The sequence below is a fragment of the Xyrauchen texanus genome, chromosome 29 (assembly GCF_025860055.1).
Source record: "Xyrauchen texanus isolate HMW12.3.18 chromosome 29, RBS_HiC_50CHRs, whole genome shotgun sequence".
NCBI classification, from domain to species: domain Eukaryota; kingdom Metazoa; phylum Chordata; class Actinopteri; order Cypriniformes; family Catostomidae; genus Xyrauchen; species Xyrauchen texanus.
Genome location: NC_068304.1, coordinates 15211113 through 15232172, shown reverse-complemented (window position 1 = coordinate 15232172; position 21060 = coordinate 15211113). Strand labels below are relative to the sequence as shown.

The following is a 21060-nucleotide window of genomic DNA, read 5'->3' as shown; positions in this document are numbered from 1 at the left end:
AGGTCCTCTGTGGCTCCTGTAATTGGCCCTGCAGGACGGGCTGCATCATTAGGTATCATGGAGTGGTGGTGGCGTAGTGGCTAAAGCACAGGGCTGTTAATCAGAAGATCCTTGGTTCGAACCCCATGGCCACCACCATTGTGCCCTTGAGCAAGGCACTTAACTCCAGGTTGTTCTGGGGGGATTGTCCCTGTAATAATTGCACTGTAAGTCGCTTTGGATAAAAGCGTCTGCCAAATGCATAAATGTAAATGTAAATGTAAATCATTACAGCTCTATTACAGAGCCCTGCGGTTGTCACAGGTGGGGGCTCACCTGTGTTCGTATGCCATGCCAAGCTTCCAGCCTTCATTAGAAAAAGTTAACAACAGCCAGACACATCCCAGAGCACTCATGAAACACATGCAAAACACTTTATGAAGTCCTCACAGACACACACGAAACACTTGTGATGAGTTGAAATTGTAACACCATGCGTGTCAAGGCAAGAACGTCTACAAGCTCAGAAAGCAACTTATGTAATTATTGTGGAATGACGGCACTCTATTTTGCATGTGCCTGATTCAAACATGTTTTCTCTGTTTGTTCTCTCCTCTCCAGGGCCCTTGCACATGCCAAATTCACAAAGTAAGTGACATCAGTAATGCCCCTACTGTATACAGGACGTACAGAACATTAGAGACACTATAAAAGGCTTTATATAAATCATCAGTGACCAACAATCTGATTTGCCTGAGTTTCAGTAAGTGTTAAAGGAATGTTTTGGGTTTAACACAAGTTAGTCTCTATCGACAGCATTTGTGGCATAGTGTCCATACCACATTTTAATCATCCCTCAGTTTTTTAAATAAAGCAAAAATAGCAGTTGAAGTAAGGCACTTGTAATAGAGATACACAAGATCAGGCAAAGCAAAATACACAGTTTCGCTAGTGTAGCCACAGTGCAACAATTCATATGTATTATCAAGAGACTAATGTGGTAGAATCGATTGCTAGTCTTGTCTGCAAAGTGCTATCTAATCTTTCAACTCGGGTCATGACCATGTAAAGCCAGACAGATATTATAAGCATAAGGAGACCAGAAAGGGACTATTCAAATAGAGAAATTAGGACGGTAACACATAACCAGTAGTTCAATCTACCAACGTCAGTGATTGCACTGCTAAAAAGGTATTTTTGACTATTTTACAGATCAAATAACCCATTTTTTTAATTAAGTAATTATTTTAATTGCTACATTTTAACAAAAATACAACAATCCCTCCAGTCATCATGCCCCATAGACTTCCAATGAACATTAATTTGGCCACTTTTCCACCATCGGGTCGAACAGTCCTCATCGCAAAACCGTACCGATCCATGCTGATCCTGGCCAGCTGGCACAGTTAAGGTTAGTTTTTCCACTGTGGTATGTAACAGATCCACCTTTTGACAACACCATGTGAGGTAAACATAGAGTGAGTGCGGTACGCTATGGGGTATGATAGCATATTCTGTTTTTTAGGACTGCTTTTTTCTCTGGTTTTATTCTGCTACAATACAGCAATGACACGGACCACTTGGCTTGTGTTTGCCACTGGACATGAACCTGCAGAAAGTTACAAAGTTCCCAGACTAATAAAAAAGAATATTTATTGACAAAATATTATATAAGTATTATATGAAAATAGTATATGAGTTTAAATGTGCTTGTAATCTACTTCCCTGATGAAAAAGCCATCATAATAAAATCATGAAGATACACTAAATGAGTTGCCATGTACTAAACCATTCCACCAGCATGGTTGAGAACAGTTGAGTATGGTTAGCTAACTGTGCCAAGAAATCCAGGCTGAGTACGGTAAAAAAATCATGTCATGCTCAGAACCATTCGGCCCGATGGTGGAAAAGTGGCTTATGTGATATATGCTTGTTTTTACTAGCTGGGGAATGAAAAATTGTCTTGTGTGGTACTCTGCAGCAGCAGCATAGTAGTTGATAGAACCTGACTTGTTTTGAACCTTGAACATTTGATGAACTTTAAGTTCTGAAAGATGTGAGTGTCTTGAATTATGAAACTTAAATAGTGTTAGTTTAAGCTGATGTGTTTAGTGTCATCTAACAGACCTGTTGTGTTGTGTTTTATTTATTTTAACAGAGAATTCAAATATGTCATTCAGAGGTTTGCAGAGGACCCCAGACAAGAGGTGAGACATGCAAGCTGTTGTTTGCAGCAAGGGTGTTGTTCGATTAACATCTTAAATAAAATGCTTACTTAACATTGCTACTGAAGGCTTAGTAAACAATGGTTTGAATGTGTGTGTTTCTCTCACAGGTCCACTCCTGTTTGCTCAGTGTGCGTTCAGGAAAAGATGGGTGGTTCCAGCTCTACAGTCCAGGAGGCGTAGCTTGCGACGATGATGGAGAGCTGTTTGCTAGCATGGTATGAAAGTTCATATGAAATAAGAGATATCTTCGTTAACTGTCTTTTGTCCTGCCACTGTAGCTACTTTTATCATCTGATGGCTTTCGTTTCTCACAGGTCCACATCCTCATGGGCTCCTGCTACAAGACGAAGAAATTTCTTTTGTCCCTGGCCGAAAATAAACTGGGACCCTGCATGCTTTTGGCCCTGCGGGGGAACCAGACAATGGTGGAGGTACAAATGACTGACTGTTGCTCAAAAAAATCAAGTGAACTGTCCTCTTAGGCTACTTTTTTATGCATCAAAGGCACACTTTGACTCAAGGCATTTCTAAACAATAGGCAGCAAAATTATCCTTCTTTCAAAGATGCCTTGTTTATGGTAGATTCAGCTTTCGAGGGCATGTTCATAGTGTGTATTCACTGACCGTCTAATGCATATTGCACACAGAAATGGCAAGGGGTGGCTGAAATTCTGTAGTTCCAATCTGATTGGCTGGCTTTACGTAACTTGTGTAGACTTGTGCATGTGGGGAGTGTTATTCTATGAACATGTGCTACACGGACGGCCTTAAATATTGCACATCGTCTTTGTGTTTATATTAGCATCACCTGCGGCAAGAGTGCATGGGGTGGCTGATGCCACGAATTGCCCACCTGGAAATTGTGAGCTCCTTGGTTTCAGCCTATGTAAGCCCTTGCATTAATGCACCCCTTCTGGGCTATTATTGTAGTATCAACTATTTTAGGAAAACCTGCCTCTATACGGCACATAAAAGTCATTAGCTTTGCAACATGCTATCATCAGACATTAGGAATCAACAGTAAGTGTTAGTCCAGTCTCTTGTGCTGTTAGGATGCTTCCTTTGAAGTTAGCTGTCTATGTAGACCAGTGGTTTTCAAACTTTTTTAAGAGTGACCCTTTTTTATTTTTTTATTGACGCGACCCATATAAACAAACACCATTTAAAATGTTGCATGCAATCAAATCAAGCAATAAGTATTCTAATATGCAGTATATATATATATATATATATATATATATATATATATATATATATATACACACACACACACACACACATATATATATATAACTAACTTAATGAGAAGGGTGGGCCTGCTTATTCTGCATAATCTGGTCCCAAGCTGATTCGCAAGACGACAGGGCAACACGCATGTCAGAAGCATTCAGTTTGTTTCGCTGTTTGGTCTTCATTTTGGTTAAATCTGAGAATCCAGCTTCACACATATAGGTAGTTGTGAAGGGCAGTAGCAATGAAATGCTTGCTATGCTAAGCATGGGATACTCTGAGGAGAGGCCAATCCAGAACGAAGACAATTTTTCTGTTTTGTGTCGAGTTCTCAGTGTGCTGTCACAGGTTAGTTGGAGCATTTCTGATTCTTTAGGAGTTAAATTCAGTTCAGCGATTGAATCTGTGGTTTCAAAGTCAAAGGGATTTTTCACCCACCGTTTGTCTTTTAATTCATTAATCTTCTCTTGGGGAAAGTAGCGAGAGAAATTCCCCATCAGTGCATCCAGATGTGACTGAATGAGGTGCTTCAGGGCAACGACTGATTTCTTTGACACAACATTTTCTTCAACATGTTTCATCGTTGTCGGGAACATATAGTAGTTTTGAGTCGCAGCTTCCAAAGTTCATGTGACTTCTGGAAAGCCTGAATTTGTTCGCAATGTCTGAAAATATTCTTTTCCCTTCCTTGTAATTTTAGATTCAGTTCATTTAGAACAGAAAATATGTCAGCAAAATAAGAGGTTAAAAGCCATTTCTCATCACTGAATGAGCCTACGAGAGGGGGCGGTTTCTCTGTTAGGAATGCATGTATTTCATCTCTCAATTCGTACACTTGGCTGACCACCCTGCCCTTTGACAGCCATCTCACATCTGTATGAAAGAGTAAATGTGTGTGCTCGGCTCCCAATTCAGTACATATATCCTCGAAATGTTGGCTATTAAGAGCACTACCTTTAATGAAGTTCACAACTTTAACAATATCTCTCATCACCACTTCAAGCTCAGGTGGGATTCCTTTTGGTGCCAAAGCTTCACGATGAATAAAACAATGATTCCAAACAATGATCTGTCCTGCTGCATCCTTAATCCTCCTGACAACTCTGCTATTTTTGCCAGTGATCTTGGCCGCCCCGTCGCTGGTGTTGCCTTTGCAATTGGCCCATTCCAGACCGCATTTTGTCATGTAAGCATTTAACTCTTAAAAATATGTGCCCCGGACGTGCTGGAAGGCAATGTTAGGCAGCACAGAAAATCTTCAACAAATTCACCTTGCCAAATGTACCGAACATAAATCAGTAATGTAGCGCTTGATGCAATGTCGGTGCTCTCGTCCAGCTGAATAGCAAAATTCTTTGCTGACTTCAGTCTCGCTATGAGCTGTTCTTCCAAATTTTGGGCAATATCCCCAATACGACGTGACACAGTATTGTCACTAAGAGGTATTAGTTTTAGCTTTTCAGATGCCTTTTCACTTAGAACTGTATTAACTATGTCTAGTGCCGAAGTATTAATCTCTCTGCAATTGTGTGGGGTGCTTTTTCTTGGGCAACACGATATGAAACTTTATAGGATACCAGGTGCAGTTTGTGAGTACCTGAGCTGATGACTGAATTTCTTGAGCCTTCCTCTGAAAAAAAAGATAATGGTTTGTCCACCAGATTGGCATGACGTGTACTTAAATGTCTTTTCCAACTTTGCTGGTTTCAAACTTTCATTTGCCAACTTTTCCCCGCATACTACACACCTTGGTATTGCAGCATGGCCTGCGTTGGAACATTTGATGAACCCAAACTTCAAAAAATCATCTTTATATGGCCTTACTCCAGATTTCTGCTTTTTCTTTGCTGGGCAAGAACTATCAGTACTGATTCTACTACGCTGTTTGCATGCATCGCCTTCACAATCTTTTCTGCTCATCTCTGCTGTGTGCAGCAGGGTTGGACGAATAAATGGTACTTTTTGATTTTGGCCTGCTCATGTTCAGCATAAAATAAATTAAAGACTGGCTAGTAATGTCACGCTAGTGAAGCCTTTGCATCAACACAGTGATGTAAAATAAAATGGCTGCGTCAACGACATGTGATACTGTACTGAGCACTGCGTAAGGTAAAAAAAAAAAAAAAGTGTTTGATTGCATGTACGTGGGTCAGGTGCCAGAGGTGGAGTATTTATTTTGCATTTAGTTGAATTATGTATTTCAGTGTGCTTCTATTCAAAGTTATTATTATTATTAATATTAAAATGTAATACATTTTTGGAACAATATCTTTACATCATCCTAGTTACCCATTTTGTAAAGACCCACTGAATATACAGCTAACTAGGTTTTTGAACAGATATTCTTTGTGGAGAGTGTGTGCTCTTACCACTAATGCACTCTGTACCGTAGTGCAATGCGTATCTTGATGTAGCAGTCATCCCTGTGTTTGTGTGTGTTCTGAACAGATCCTGTGCTTGATGCTGGAATATAACATCATAGAGAACAAGGACACTCAGCTACAGATCATCTCCACTCTGGAGAGCACCCAGGTGGGCTTGCGTATGTACGAGCAGCTGTGCGACAGACAGAGGGAGCTTAAAGAACTGGTGAGTGCACAAACCTGTTTCACAAATCAACACCCAAGACTTTTTTATTGCAATGCCTAGACTTGGGTAATATGATTGCTAGTCATTTCGCAGTCATAGCTGTGTCGTCAGAGTGCAAGCTCTGCCTGTTGGTTTAACGCAGTGCCCCAATTGTCACAGAAATACACAAGTGACCCATTTACAGCCTTCCTATGTAGACAGCGCTGAATGCACTCTCAAGCGCCACCTGGTGTTTGAACAGCTCTTTCTTTCTCTCTTTCTTTCTCTAGCAAAGAAAAGGAGGACCAACTCGACTCACTCTGCCCTCAAAATCTACAGTGAGTGTGTGTTTGTGCAAAGAATTACTATCTATATATGTGCTCTTTAGTCTTCCTCCCCCTAAGCATTCTACTCTAAGAGAATGTTTTATTGCGTATTTAATTTGGGGAGTCAGGTCCACGTATTTTTCTCATATTACCTCAGCTAGCATCTTTTTAAAAAGTAAAGGATAATTGACATCAAACCAGTCATTATTGCAAAATAAACCTAGACAGGATGATCAGGATTGTCATCCTGAAGAGTTTTATTTTGCGACAATATCCTGCTGATTACACTGCTACTTGCTTAATAAATAAATAAATGGACATGAAATGTTAATTTGAGTTGTTATTATTTTACTAAGTATAAAAAAGGAACTGCAGAGTGATTAGAGAGACATGTAACTACCACAGCTATGTAGGAAACCTGTTGTCTGTGTTATACAAAAATATTTGACTGCAGAATGCAACGACTGACCAATAAGAATCAAGGAATCAGCAGCGCATGCAATAAGCTACCTGAGTGTGTATCTTGGGGAGTGAAATGTACCACAAGCCTTTTTCTTCAACACTTGTATTTTTCTTTCTAGGATGCTGACCTGGCTCGTCTGCTGAGCTCAGGATCCTTCGGCAACCTGGAGAACCTCAGCTTGGCGTTCACCAACGTCACCAGTGCCTGTGCCGAACAGCTCATCAAGCTACCATCCCTCAAACAGCTCAACCTGTGGTCCACCCAGGTCTCAGCTCTCTCTCTCTCTCTCTCTCTCTCTCTCTCTCTCCTTATGCCTATTACACAATCCCCATAGTTCTATATGGTGGCATTTTTGCTTGTGCACGTAAATGTGCATTGCTGAAGTGCAGTTATATGTGTACTTCTTAGGGGAATCAAGTTTAGTGCTTGACCTCAGTTATTATTTTCTTAAAAGCAAAGTAAATTAAGTAGAAACAGTGGCATAAATGTTAATTTGAAACGACTTGCAATTAGTTGCTAATTCTTATTCGTGTGACCGACATTTGTAAGTAAATAAAGTTGAATGAACTGATACGTTTGTGTATATCTAACAAAGGTTTTGTAGCTGACATATAATGACTATAAGTTGAATTTACTTAAAATATATAAGCAGTATATTTGCATCAAGCTTTTTAAGTAGGGATGGTCATTTTGGCTACTCGAGTACTCTTGACTAATTACTCGAGTACTCATCAAGTACTCAAGGGGCAATTACATGTTCATAACTGCATATATAATAACATTTCTGACAAACGTCTATGGCTGCTGCATTGCGTCTTGTTCTAGTGTATCGTCTATTTATTAATATAGGCTGTTATAAAGTAGTATCTTACAAAATGTACAAAAGATTCAAAATATAATGTATCATATTTTGTCATTATGTGAAGATTTGCTGCCCAACTCTGAAAGAATGTGCACAACACACATCTGTCTGTTCTTCCTTCAGGTTATCGTAGTAATCTTAGGAAGTGCGCACCAGTTTTTTAGTGACTGTCTGAACCGTCTATTTTCAAATAACAGGAGATGCCGTAACCATTGCGTTTTAATATGCGTGTTAAGCTGAAGTTCAGTTTCGAAGATGCTGCATTGTGTTCCTGCTCTGTCTAGCTGTTTGAAACACTCATCTGCTGTACACTGCCACACGCGCCTGGTGTGTGTGTGAGTGTGTGTGTGTGTGTGTGTGTGTGTGTGTGTGTGTGTTTCCATCGTTCCAAAATGATGCTCTGTTTTGTTGTTGCTGTGATTCATGAAGCGTTCCATTCAACTCGGAGAGTGAATTTCCACCTTTCAACTGAGGAAAGTGCAACAGATTCACACTTTATATCACATATCTAACTTGATAACTCGAGCGGAAATCTTCATTTATTTCGTCGAGATGCAGGTGTGCGTTACGTCATGCAGGGCAGGAGGTTTAGTCAGTGACAATCATTCACATTTAAATGAAATAATATCCATTAACAAGTCAAAGTTCTTACATTACATGATAATAAAATGTGTTTAGCAAATGTTTTGCAGAGACAGGTGTTCAAAGCACGGTTAATTACACACACTTTGTTTGATTATTGTAACGATAGCATTGCAGCGTCGTATATCAGTTTGGTTGCTATGAGACGTCTCTGATAATCAATGTGCAAAGTCATAACATAATCAATCTCAAAATTAAAAATAAGCTCTATCTTTGATACGTTTGTGTTTAGTTGTCAGGTAATTGTCACTGGATTTTGAATTAAGTGAAAAGTTACATCATGTGTTATCACTATCAATCAAATGTTCTGCTCAATTTATTTATCTTTTTCTTATTATTATTGACTTGGTTTTCGTTATCTCTTTTCTCAGTTTGGAGATGCTGGACTGCGCTTGCTGTCGGAGCACCTTGCCTGTCTGCAGGTTCTGAACTTGTGTGAGACTCCAGTTACGGATGCAGGCTTGCTCTCCCTCAGCTGTAAGAGCACAATAAACATTTTTCCTACTCTAATCTGGGTTATACAGGGCTGTTTACACCCTAGAAATTGTGGGAGATACCCCCCAATATTCAGTTTGAATTCAATTGGTTGATCAGTATGGGTTTTTAAATTTCAAACTTAAACTTTTACATTAGCCCCTCCATCCAAATCTTAAATATTGTTTACATCCAGGCAGCTTTATCACTATTTAGACAGACCAATTGAAAATGAATGGGAGAAATTAAAATGCCCAATATGGAGGGTGTAGAAAAGGAAGTCCCACTTTACAGGTAAAATAGCCAATAACCTTGTAGATAAAGACATCACCTGTCAGTTAACATGAGAATGCATAGCAGCCCGAAAAATATAAAAAACAAATTGTGTGATCGGAGCTAAACTGGAACAATTTATTAAACATTTGTTGTTCAGATTTTACTGATGATTTCAGATATGTTCTATGATCATAATCTTGTCCAACCAGAGATTTTGGTCTTTCCCCATTCAAGTAGAGAGGAGCTGTACTTTTATGCTGCTTAAATCCATAGAAAATAACTGCCCAGGAGTGCTTCAAATACAGCAACCAAGTAGACTGACTTGCCTTGAAAGGGACTTTGCTTTCATTTATTCTGATCTGTTTAAAAGCATTGCCCTATAGCATTCCTAAAAATTGCATAACATTTTGTTTATTATCTTGTACTAAGAAGTCCTTAATAATTGTGAATTTTAATTTTACAGAGAACTCCATGCACGCCCTAGGTATATGTTGGACAAATTCATTTCAAATATTTTTTTACAATTAATTATTTGTATTTTTTTAATGCAGCTATGAAAAGCCTGTGTAGTCTGAATATGAACAGTACTAAACTCACCGCGGACACCTATGAGGACCTGAAGGTAAGAGGGTTGTGACTCAAGCAGACCCTCAGACTGTAATATTGAAACATAACTTGTCTTTCTCAGTCTTTGTGTACTGTAGTTTCTACTAAACAAAGTTTAAGAGCAGTATAAATTAGGTTTTTACTGTCTTTATGCACAATGTGAATTAGGACATGTTACTGAATCAACATCATTCCTAATGTCTTCTAATATCCTAATGATATCTAAATGTCTTTTTCACCCCACCCACAGGCTAAACTACCCAACCTGAAGGAAGTGGACGTTCGCTACACAGAGGCATGGTGAACTTGTTCAACATCATAATTCTAGTGGAGATTTCTAAACGCAGAAAGTCACAGACCCATCATCAGAACACAACATAATCACAAACATGGAGAAACGAGGACAGCATTTATAGGAACATCATTCAAACCCAAGGACCTCATCTCCTCATAATATCATAAACGTGTGTCATCCAAATAGAAAGTCGCTCTTGGTAGTGGCATCAAATGCAAGAATATGTCTTGTGTGACATTATCAGCACAGGAGCCTTGTTTCTAATGACATAATGAAGGGGACTTTTTCGCTTTCAACTGTTTGTTTGTTCTTGCCTTTAATCTCAGACCCCTCGAAGCAACAGTCGCCCTTGTTATTACCTGTGTGTCAGTCGTATCTGGCTTCCTTAAATCAATGTCCCCTAAATCTAAGGATTGCATCCCTTTGTCCTTTTTTCCCCAGAAGTCAACTTTGGTTTGTCCTTCTCCTTGAACTATCTGGAGCCATTTCCCCTGTGGTACCAGCGTCTGGTGAAGGCCTGAATATTCAGAGCCACATTCCAGTACAGTTTTGAGATCACCTCCTGTGTGGAAAGCCAAAATGTCCTTGTTACATGCTCTTGGTTGTTTCAGTTCATTCATTTTGCTTCCACACAGAAATTTCTGATGTAAAATGTATCTAAAAATGCTCACTTCTTGACCCATTCATCTCTATTTCTGTCGCTCTGAAAATAATTTTTAACAACTTGAATCTTTAAGCATATTTTCTATACACTGCTTTCATATGTGTTTGTATAGGATGAAAAAAAAACCTCTGTATCCCCTTTTGATGTTTTTAAAGCAGACATTTCAGGTGTTTGCTCTACAGCAAAACAGAAAAACTATTATTTGTGTTTGTCTTTTTCATTTTTTCTCTCTTTTTTCAGCCACATTGTACAGTTTAATTTGTATTTTACACCCATATTTAAGAGCATGGTTGTTCAGGAAGTAGTCTGGGACTACTTTGTATTTATGAGCCCCATTTATTTGGTTTCTCTGGTCTTTTTTTTCTTTTCTTTTATCAAGTACTTTTGTCAACTAAACCAAAATGGTGCCTAAAAACATTTTCTGTAAAGATTGCATCACCTAGCAACTCTGAGGAAAGTCAGCATAGTTGTACATAGATATACATTTTGACTTTTAAACTGATGAATAGGCTTTAACCTGTAAACTTGCTGTGGTTGCCTAGAGGTCAATAGGAGTCACCACGAGTGTCCTGCCATAACAGTTAAGAAAATGTTCTGTATATTTATAGAAAATGAACTATTAAGCCAAGATTTCTGCTATGTTCGTTATGGCTTATGCAGTTTAACCTTTTTTTTATATTTTATTTTCTCACTTTTGTGATAAATCTCTCTGAAAACATATAGTTTTTCATCACTTAAATAAGTTACTGACAGTCTCTTGATTAGTAGAGAACTAATACTATAGAAACAATATCTCATATCTCATGAAAAATAGTGAGACATAAAACGGTCAATTTAAGTTGCAATCATAACTTAAGTGGTTTTCTTTAGAAATTCTTATTCTGATTCATGTTTACAAAGGAGGGTCTGTTTCGACTCCTATTTAAAACTAGAGAAAGATGGACTGTGTACCGAGTTGCTGCCCCGTCCGTGTGGCCGGTCTTAAACTAGGCAGTTTTTGATTGGCCCAGCTTATGTGTGCTTAAAATTTCACACAGAAATAGATGCCGTCCAGGGGGAGTTCAGGACTGGGTTCCATAAATGGCATTGGCACCAACTTGCGTTCTGCCATCTTTAGTCTGAACCTTGCATAGTTGCATACTGTATAATGTACATACAAGTATATAATTTCCTTCCACTCTCTGTTTGATATTTCTGTTTCTCTTTCTCTCATGTTTTTGGGAGACTTTGGTTGCCTTCATTTTTTTTAGATGAGTGCATATGGTTGCCTATTTTCGTTCACTCCCTCCCACAGGCCAAATGCACTGTCATTGTGTTCAGTGGTTGTTTCTTTTAATTATTTTTATTGTTTGACATTTTGAGAAGGTCAATCCATTTTTGTTGTCTTATTTTATTAGATTCTTTTTTTGCCTCTTTTTGCATGTTGCATCTGCAGATGTTGCATTTTGTAATTTTATCATGGAGATTTAAATATAAAGGGTAAAATCACTAGTTCTAAAACCAGCCCTACACTTAAACTTCTTCAACCACTTACCATGTGGATCAGTACATGTTTCTAAATGTGAGAGATGGACAGAATTCATGCGTGTATGTTCTACATTTGTGAGTGGACTGGAAACTGGCATTTTGTACGCTAGTGAAACTCAAGCAGTGGTAACAAGAAAGTCATACTTGTTTAATGGTCTTCAGTTGCTGCTTTTAACAGCAGACCATTTTTCTCTGCGGGAGAAGGAATTTAGGGGAATGGGTTCCCCCAATACTCATTTTGCCTAAAAGATTTCAAAAAATGCCATCTTTTTGTCTTGATTCAAGAACACCGAGACAATGGCGAATCTATTTATTTTAGTGGAAATTGTGTTTTTACTTCAGTAACTTGGGAAACTGTTTCCTCCACACCTCTTATTATTTGTTATTATGGAGTTCACTGTGCTATTTCTGTTTCCAATGTTTTCTTACCTACATCTTCTTTTTGATCCTCCATTTTTTGAAAGTGCTTTCTGCAATGTTGAATTGAGATTGAGTCTTAATATGATTTGGGTGGGGTTCCTACAGCCCCAGTGGCACAGCCGTGTACATAAAAAGAAAAGACCTGCATTTCCCATGACTCCTGGAGTTTCTTTTGTGTTTATCTGCTCCTATCTACAGCTGGGTTACTGTTGCTCTATGGCTGATGTAATGAGAACACACAAACTTCAACAGGAAAATAAGCCTAATATGTGAACCAGTTTCAATCAAAATAAACTGTCTGTGAATATGTTTCAAATAGAAAGCTTGCAAAGGTTTTGTTTTTTTTAATGATTATTATTGGTATTGATATTTTATCTAAACATTTGCCTTTGTAATGTTATTTTTTAACTATAATTTTACAGTATAGTGAAAACTACTGTTTCATAACTAATAACAATGACAGTCCCATTTAAAACAAGTAATGGCATCTATAGTAGCACTGGTATTGGTAATGGTATTCTGCCAATCTCTTTTACGTGAATCCAAACATTTAAGCACATTGTTAAATCATCCATCCTGACCGACAATGCCAAGAATGCTAGATCCTATCTCCCACTAGACCTCAATCTCTGTCAGAAGATGATATATATCCAAATATGAAGAGTTTTGTCTAAAACCCAGTCATCATCAACAGTTTATGATTTAAAGGAATGTTCCGGGATCAATACAAGTTAAGTTCAATCGACAGCATTTATGGCATAATGTAGATTACCAAAACAAATTATTTTGAATCATCCCTCTGTTTCTTAATACAAAAAGCATAAATAAAGGTTACAATGAGGCACTTACAATGGAAGTGAATGGGGCCAATTTTTGGAGGGTTTAAAAGGCAGAAATGTGAAGCTTAGAATTTAATAAAAGCACTTGCATTAATTATTCTGTTAAAACTTATGTATTATTTGAGCTGTAAAAAGTTTTAAATAGTCATTTTAGGGTGTAATGGCAACAAAGTTGTAGAATTGGCTGTACACAGAAAAAGTTAGTAAGTGATTCTATCAGACAAAAATCATGTTTACATGCATATTGTTTGTCTTGTGGCTGTATTTTTACATTAAACAAATTGGCCCCCCATTTACTTCCATTGTAATCGCCTCTCTCAGTCAAAATGTATTTTTGTGCTAGTCAACATGCCACAAAAGCTGTCGATTGAGCTTAATTTGTATTGAACCCAGAACATTCCTTTAACTCTTCTACCAGCCCAAGAACCAAGCAGAGTCAGCAGGGAAAATATAGCTGGAGGAAAAAGTGATGGTAAAAATGTGTTTATTGAATAATCTTAGTTGCATCTCTCAATGCTCAGTCCGACTAATCCAAATTTAACAACTGTTCTCATACCAAGCAAAGACAATGGAAAATTACTGCTTCATAACATCGTCCCGTAACGTTAAACACCTTGAAATGGAAACCTCTATTTATCTCCAAATTTTGAAGACAATACAGCACACCTGATAAGATTAAATTGAAATAATAATGCATAGCAAAAGCAAGAAACAATGTAAAAAGGAAAATAACAATATAAGTACATGAGTAAATATATAAAGATCTAATGAATTACAAAGCAGATGTAGGTTTGCTTTCGAAAAGCCTCACACACCCAGGTTGCCTTTAAAATCTCAAGTTAGATCATTAGATCCAACAAAAATGACAAATAAACACAAATATATGGAAAAATATAAAATAATAGCTAAAGATCATGTTCGGTTCATCCTGATTGCTGCTCTGTAGTACCTCCCCAAAAATGTTATTACTGTTTTACTAGTAAGTCCACCAGTTGACATCAATTCCTTGGTGATCTGGGGGCAGGGGGAAAGAACTGCTAAATGTCTCCTTCACAGCAAAGGAAATAAACCACATGCTTCTTTTCACCACATGGGCATTGTCAAGCCTGTTAATTCCTCTTGGGTAAGACTTGTTGTTGACTTCAATCCTTTAGAGAAAACAATGGGCCCATATTACATCTCTTTTCAGGAGACTTGTTATTTATTGCTCAATGGAAGGTCAAAGACAAAAGGCTAATGCTGTTTGTGCAAAACGTCTACAAAATTGCTTCATTACATGTTTGGCTGCAGTTTCCAAGTGAAATGGTGTCATAAACAGACAACGTTTTTAATGAGTAAAATGTACCTTCCTAATGTAAAACTTGAACCTAAACCTAACCTATAGTGTTCTAAAAGCAAATGAGAGGTAAACAAAACACCTTAATACCTTAACCAATGCCTAAACCCAACCGAAAGTGTTGAAAAAGCACATATTCTGTCATCTCATGTCATCAAAAAGCACATGTCATCTCATGTCACTTCTTCTATTTCAATTTTGTCTCACATACCAGTTTGTGTTTGGCTGGTCTCGAACAACGGTCTGTTGTTATAAGTCCAACACTTATCAAGTGAGCTACCGCAGAAGCTAATTATATTTGAATAAGTGTGTAAATGTTGGTGGGTCTGTCATACAAGTGCCAAAATGTGTCAATGTTAAAATGATGCATTATAGTAAAAGTGTTTCGATATCATGGCATCAGTGTGAGAGTAATAGTGTGAAAAATAAGTGTTAATTAAGTCTTGTCAGCCGTTATAGTCTGGATTTGTGTGAAAGTGAATAAAACGCACAGTTGTTGTGGCACCTCTCGTATTAATTTCACCAGGAAACTGCTGTGAAATGTGGAAAATGGCACGTAAAAGTCAATTTGCTAAAAATTCATTTTAATAATGTTCATTCTATGTTGTCCACTTTCTTTGCATGGACAAAAGCGTCTTGAACATTTTTCAAAATATATCCTTTTGTCTTCAGCAAATGAAATGATGATTAAGAGATCTGATGGTCTAATATAGAGATGTCAGTTTGTGTGTTCCTTACCTCCACTTCAGGACTGTAAATCTATATGCACCAGAAGAGATGCAAGATCCAGGTTTTCACCAAACATGTTCTTCAGAGGGACAGACCGATATCCTAACAAAAATAGTATAGGGCCAAAACAGGATTCAGCTCAGAGACCTTTTTGAATTCATATAAATGGATGAAATTATCACCTTTTTTTTAGAGAGACTTGCATAATTATTCCTTTTCTTGGCTAGGTTTTTCTGTCTACAACTAGTTCTAAATTGTATGGCTTCACAGTACAACACCATTACCTTGTTACATGCACAACATATTTGTAAGTGAGTTATGAAGAAAGATAAACAAACTAATGCTCCTTTAGTTAATTTAGCAGCCAAAAATGAAAGATTTCTGATGCCTAAACATAAAATCTGAGAAATTACAGGAAATATTTAAAAAGCACATAAAATATTTGTGAACCATTATGGCTAAAATATAGACTGGATCGACTTACCTGAGCGAATAGCTCTAAAAGGAAAAGTTGCCTGGGCAATAAGCATAGCGTCAGAGAATATGTCCTCCTCACTAACCACAAAGCGCAGGAAGGAAAGGTCTGGCTCAGACACCTCAAAATATTTTGGTGGATTATTTGGGCCCAGCCACACTGGATGCATTCCATTACACTCTGTGAGGATATCATTGACATTTAACATTCCTGTAATCTAAAACAGTCCATGGAAGATTTAAAAGTCACTGAAAGGAAAAGTTAATCTAAAAATTGTCACAAAAATGGAACACAAAAGTAGAATTTCTAAAGAACAATTATGCACCTCTTGCAATACAAGGACAGTGCATAGTGACCATGACTATGATACTCCAAAAAAAAATAAAAAATAAATTATGATAAATCAAATCTCTATATTCCAAGTCTTCTGAAGACACACAGAAGCAAAATTAATTATTATCTGGTAATCTCTTCCTCTCCTGAAGATCATATCTATCCTGTGACTGCATCCGGAATTTAAAAAAGTTGCACTGACTGCGTTTAATGACATTGACATTTTTGAATCTGAACATGGGTTAGACTTATGTTTTGACAAAAATTTTGGTCTGTTCCTCACACAAAGCTGTTTTATGATTTCAGTAATCTGCAGTTAATCCAGGATGGAGTTCAAAGACATTATTTTATACAGTGATGGGCAGTACCTTCACTACAATTAGATAAGCTATTATCTTAATTGCATTTCTGAGTTGCGAGGTGGTAGCCTTTCCCGTTTTAAAATAGAGTTCCTTTTCAGTAGCGATTTGACAAGGTAGCGGCGTAGCGTTGAGAAAACTACACCGCTGCATAATGCCTTGTAGCATACCGGGTGTTTACTATCACCAGTTTTGAATCAAAACTGTAGATTTCCGATCACAATTTAATCGCTCATCTGAGTCGGATCTTTAAAAATGAATTTGTCACATGTGATAGGAAAGTAGTCTGAATCGGTTCACAATTCAATCTGAATGACTCAGAAAGTTTGCGCACGCGCTGCTGAATCATTTGTGCTCTCGCTTGCAAATAAATTCACAGAGTAATTTATAACACGGAAATAAAGATAATGCTGGTTGCTGTGGATCTACAATCAATGGAAGCGAAACCTGCAAATGCGTCCTATCGTTTGCCACTGACGAAGGTCTTTATAACGTTCAACACTTTGACAGCTTGTAAACGGCTTATGCAGGTAAATACATTTTCCAACCAAAAGATTATCAAAACACGCATAAGCCTACACAAAAACACGTAAAAAGTACCATGGCATTACCATTAAATTATGTTTAAATGGGTATGGGTTTGTAGAGGTAGTAGTATAAATATATATATATAAATTTTTTTTACAAATAGTTAAATTTTGAACACGTAGGTTCGTATAAGTAGCATGTCTAAATATGAATTTCTATATTTTTTTGTTATTTTGTTTTTTACGTGCACATACAGGTACATATTGCACCATAGGCCTACTGTATACTTTTCTGTTTTTTGTGTTTTTTTACGTGCACATACCGTTACATATTGCACCATACTGTATACTTGCATACTGTATTGCACTAAACTGTACTATATACTGTACCAAGGCTTTGATAAACATTATGTGAATACCTCTTTTAGGTGCTTTGACTATGACGGTATGCTCCGTGTATCTGCGGTTAAAAAAGTAGCTTAAATGTAGCAAGCTACTTTTGGCGTGTAGTTTGTAGTGTAACTTGCTAAATTCTCTGAAGTGCAGCTTTTAGCTTAGATTAACACAGTAGTTTGTAGCTTAGCTTGTTACATTTGTGGAGTAGCTTGCCCAACACTGATCTTACAGTTCATACAAAATCTATGTTTAAAAACTGGCCCTTAACACTTAATTAGTTTACTCATTTTAAACCATTTTAAACTATGCACTGCACAAAAATCACTAATATTGTCATTATATTCATGATGTTAGTGAGAGGGGAATTGGCCCCCACAGTGAGTCTGGTTTCTCCCATTTATCAACATCTTATGGAGTTTTGTGTTACTTGCCACAGTTGCCTTTGGGGTTATTAATACAATTATTAATTAATTAATTAATTTTAAACACAATTCACAAATCATATTTAATCAAACTACACAATGATGACTAAGACTTTATAGATATTACAGTTTTATCTTCTGTTAATGTCTGATCTTCCGTAAAGCTGCTTTGAAATGATGTGTGTTGTGAAAGGCGCTATACAAATAAAAATGACTTGACTTCGAATATATTGCATACGCCTTATAGACTTATACTTTTGATGTATATTTGTCCTTTTTGGAGCTCAAAATTCACTGGTCACTGAATGACAATTCAACAACAACAAAAATTTTTGTGTTCTCAAAATTCTCAAATATAAAAGATCTTAAGCCCTCTCCCTTACTGCAGACAGTAGTCTTGAAACTGTAGTCTTCTGCTTGACCTATACTGTTTGTGTATGGCCACAGCTCAACCTGGACAAAAGGACTGACAATGTGTTCCAGATTGGGCAGATGCCTAGCTGCTATCACCTGCAGGAAACAGAACATTGCTTTTTTCCAATTGTACCTCACAAATATAAAGAGGAGAAATACTGATTCTATTCAGTTTACTCATTCAATTCTGATTTAACATTTCACTCAAGTCATTATTCTAGAAAAATATATACTGAATTAACAAAGAATGCATTGTAAAGGGAACAGTGGAGTATTTACTCTGATTCTAATGTTTTGTTTTGATGTCTTCTTCTTGGTTGGATCTAGCATCCACTCTGGTTTAAGTACGTAGCCGGTCCCTCCATTCAGACTGAAGAGAGCACTGTTAAGCTGAATGAACATATCTGGTGGGAAAAAGAGAGAGTTCATTGAGGTGTATTTAAGTCATTTTTAACTAAAAATCTCCACTTTTGACCAGCCCGTAGCCAGTAGGTGGCGATATGCATGAAGAATATAAATCAACAAAAAAACAAAAGAACAAAGTGAAAGTGAATATTTATATTAAAAAAGTACTTAAATATTGATCTGTTTCTTATCCACACATCGCTTTTAAAGACATGGATTAAGTTTTATGGATTACTTTAATGCTGCCTTTATGTTCTTTTTCAGAGCTTTAAAGTTCTGGCCATTTACTTGCATTGTATGGACATACAGAGCTGAAATATTCTTCTAAAAATCTTCACTTGTGTTCTGTAGAAGAAAGAAAGTCTTACACATCTGGGATATCATGAGGGTGAGTAAATGATGAGAGAATTTTCATTTTGGGGTGAATTATTCCTTTAATTTCAGACCAGTTTTGAAGGTTAATAAAAACAATACAAGAATTATCATCAAGAATATGATTTTTGCCCTAATATCAAAAGGTCTTACTAGAAAAAAGAAATGATCATCCAATGTGAATTTTCTTGATAAAAAATAAATAAATAAATGTTTTCCATCTGAAAGGACTAAATATTAAATTAAACAAAGTACAATAAAATGCAAAGTAATCTCTTCAGTAATCCAAATACTTTTTGAATATAACTAATTACCAATGATATAAATTGTAACTAGTGGAATACAGTTACTTATATTTTGTATTTTAAATACGTAATCCCATTACATGTATTCCGTTAATCCCCAACCCTGTGTACAGTGGAAGGGAATGTAATGCAGAAGAGGTAGGATTTGTTAAATAATATAATTGACTAGGCTATGTATTGCACGTAATTATAGTAATGTTTTAACTGTTCATGAGATGGATAGCCTGAGGGAAAAAAAAAACTGTTCTTGTGCCTGACAATTCTGGTGCTCAGTGCTCTGACGTGTCGGCCAGAAGGAAGCAGAGTTATTTTACCAGCCCTTTTTTTCCCTCTGGAATTGTACAGATCTTGAAGGGAGGGCAAGGGGCAACCAATAATCCGCTCAGCAGTCCAAACTGTCCTTTGTAGTCTTCTGATGTCAGATTTCATAGCTGAACCAAACCAGACAGTTATTGAAGTGCAGAGGACAGACTCAATGACTGCTGTGTAGAACTGTTTTAGCAGCACCTGTGGCAGGTTGAACGTCCTCAACTGGCGAAGGAAGTACAACCTCTGCTGGGTCTTTTTCACAATGGAGTCAATGTGGGTCTCCCACTTCAGGTCCTGTGAGATGGCAGTGCCCAGGAACCTGAGTGACTCCACTGCTGCCACAGTGCGGTTCATAATGGTGAGCGGGGTCAATGTTGGGGTGTTCCTTCTAAAGTCCACAATCATCTCCACTCTTGAGTGTGTTCAGCTCAAGGTTGTTTTGACTGCACCAGTGAGCCAGCCGTTCAACCTCCCTTCTGTATGCTGATTCATTGTCCTCTTGGATGAGGCTGATGACAGTAGTGTCGTCTGCAAACTTCAGGAGCTTGACAGAGGGGTCCTTTGCGGTGCAGTCGTTGGTATACAGAGAGAAGAGTAGAGGGGAAAGCACACATCCCTGGGGGGCACCAGTGCTGATTGTACAAGTGCTGGTGGTGAATTTCCCCAGTCTCACTAGCTGCTGCCTGTACGTCAGAAAGCTGGTGATCCACTGATAGATAGACATGGGAACAGAGAGCTGGGTTAATTTATTCCATAGGAGAGCTGGGATGATGGTGTTGAAAGCCAAACTAAAGTCCACAAAAAGGATCATTGCATATGTCCCTGGTCTGTCCATGTTGCAGGATATGATGCAATCCCATGTTGACTGACATGTTGTAGTTTTGTCATTCAGGCCTCTCCACATTGATGCAGGGTCGTTAGCTGAAAACTTGCTTTTCAGCTTCTCAGAGTAGCTTTTAGCCACTTTAATTTCCTTACTGTGTTTTTGTCCCAGCTTCTGTAACCATCCTCTTTGGCATGACAAAGCTGTCTGAGTTTCTGTAAACCATGGTTTGTCATTGTTGAACATTAAATAAGTCCTAATAGGAATGCACATATCCTCACAGAAACTGATATGATGTCACTGTATCTGTGAGATGATCCAAATTGGTGTATGCAGCTTCAAAAATACTCCAATCAGTGCAGTCAAAGCAGGCTTGTAGTTCCAGCTCTGCTTCATTGGTCCATCTTTTAATAGTCTTTATTAAAGGTTGAGCTGATTTAAGTTTCTGCCTGTAGG

General features: G+C 37.6%; 2 protein-coding genes across 2 annotated transcripts in view; one reads left to right on the top strand and one right to left on the bottom strand.

Moving 5' to 3' along the window:
• Positions 1-12867, top strand: part of LOC127623136 (C-Maf-inducing protein-like) — a 57318-nt gene extending 44451 nt beyond the window's left edge. Inside the window, exons 12-21 of the mRNA XM_052097405.1 lie at positions 601-627; positions 2138-2186; positions 2315-2422; positions 2522-2638; positions 5886-6026; positions 6296-6343; positions 6913-7059; positions 8670-8775; positions 9600-9670; positions 9905-12867. Coding sequence (XP_051953365.1) covers positions 601-627; positions 2138-2186; positions 2315-2422; positions 2522-2638; positions 5886-6026; positions 6296-6343; positions 6913-7059; positions 8670-8775; positions 9600-9670; positions 9905-9958 — 868 coding nt within the window. The 3' untranslated portion in view covers positions 9959-12867. The remainder of the gene's footprint in view (positions 1-600; positions 628-2137; positions 2187-2314; positions 2423-2521; positions 2639-5885; positions 6027-6295; positions 6344-6912; positions 7060-8669; positions 8776-9599; positions 9671-9904) is intronic.
• A 1010-nt stretch (positions 12868-13877) lies between these two features.
• si:ch211-260p9.3 (1-phosphatidylinositol 4,5-bisphosphate phosphodiesterase gamma-2) overlaps positions 13878-21060 on the bottom strand; it is a 34130-nt gene continuing 26947 nt past the window's right edge. Inside the window, exons 28-32 of the mRNA XM_052097356.1 lie at positions 18670-18794; positions 18360-18486; positions 15949-16119; positions 15474-15566; positions 13878-14547 (exon numbers count right to left, since the gene is read on the bottom strand). Of these exons, the coding sequence (XP_051953316.1) occupies positions 15481-15566; positions 15949-16119; positions 18360-18486; positions 18670-18794 (509 nt within the window). The 3' untranslated portion in view covers positions 13878-14547; positions 15474-15480. The remainder of the gene's footprint in view (positions 14548-15473; positions 15567-15948; positions 16120-18359; positions 18487-18669; positions 18795-21060) is intronic.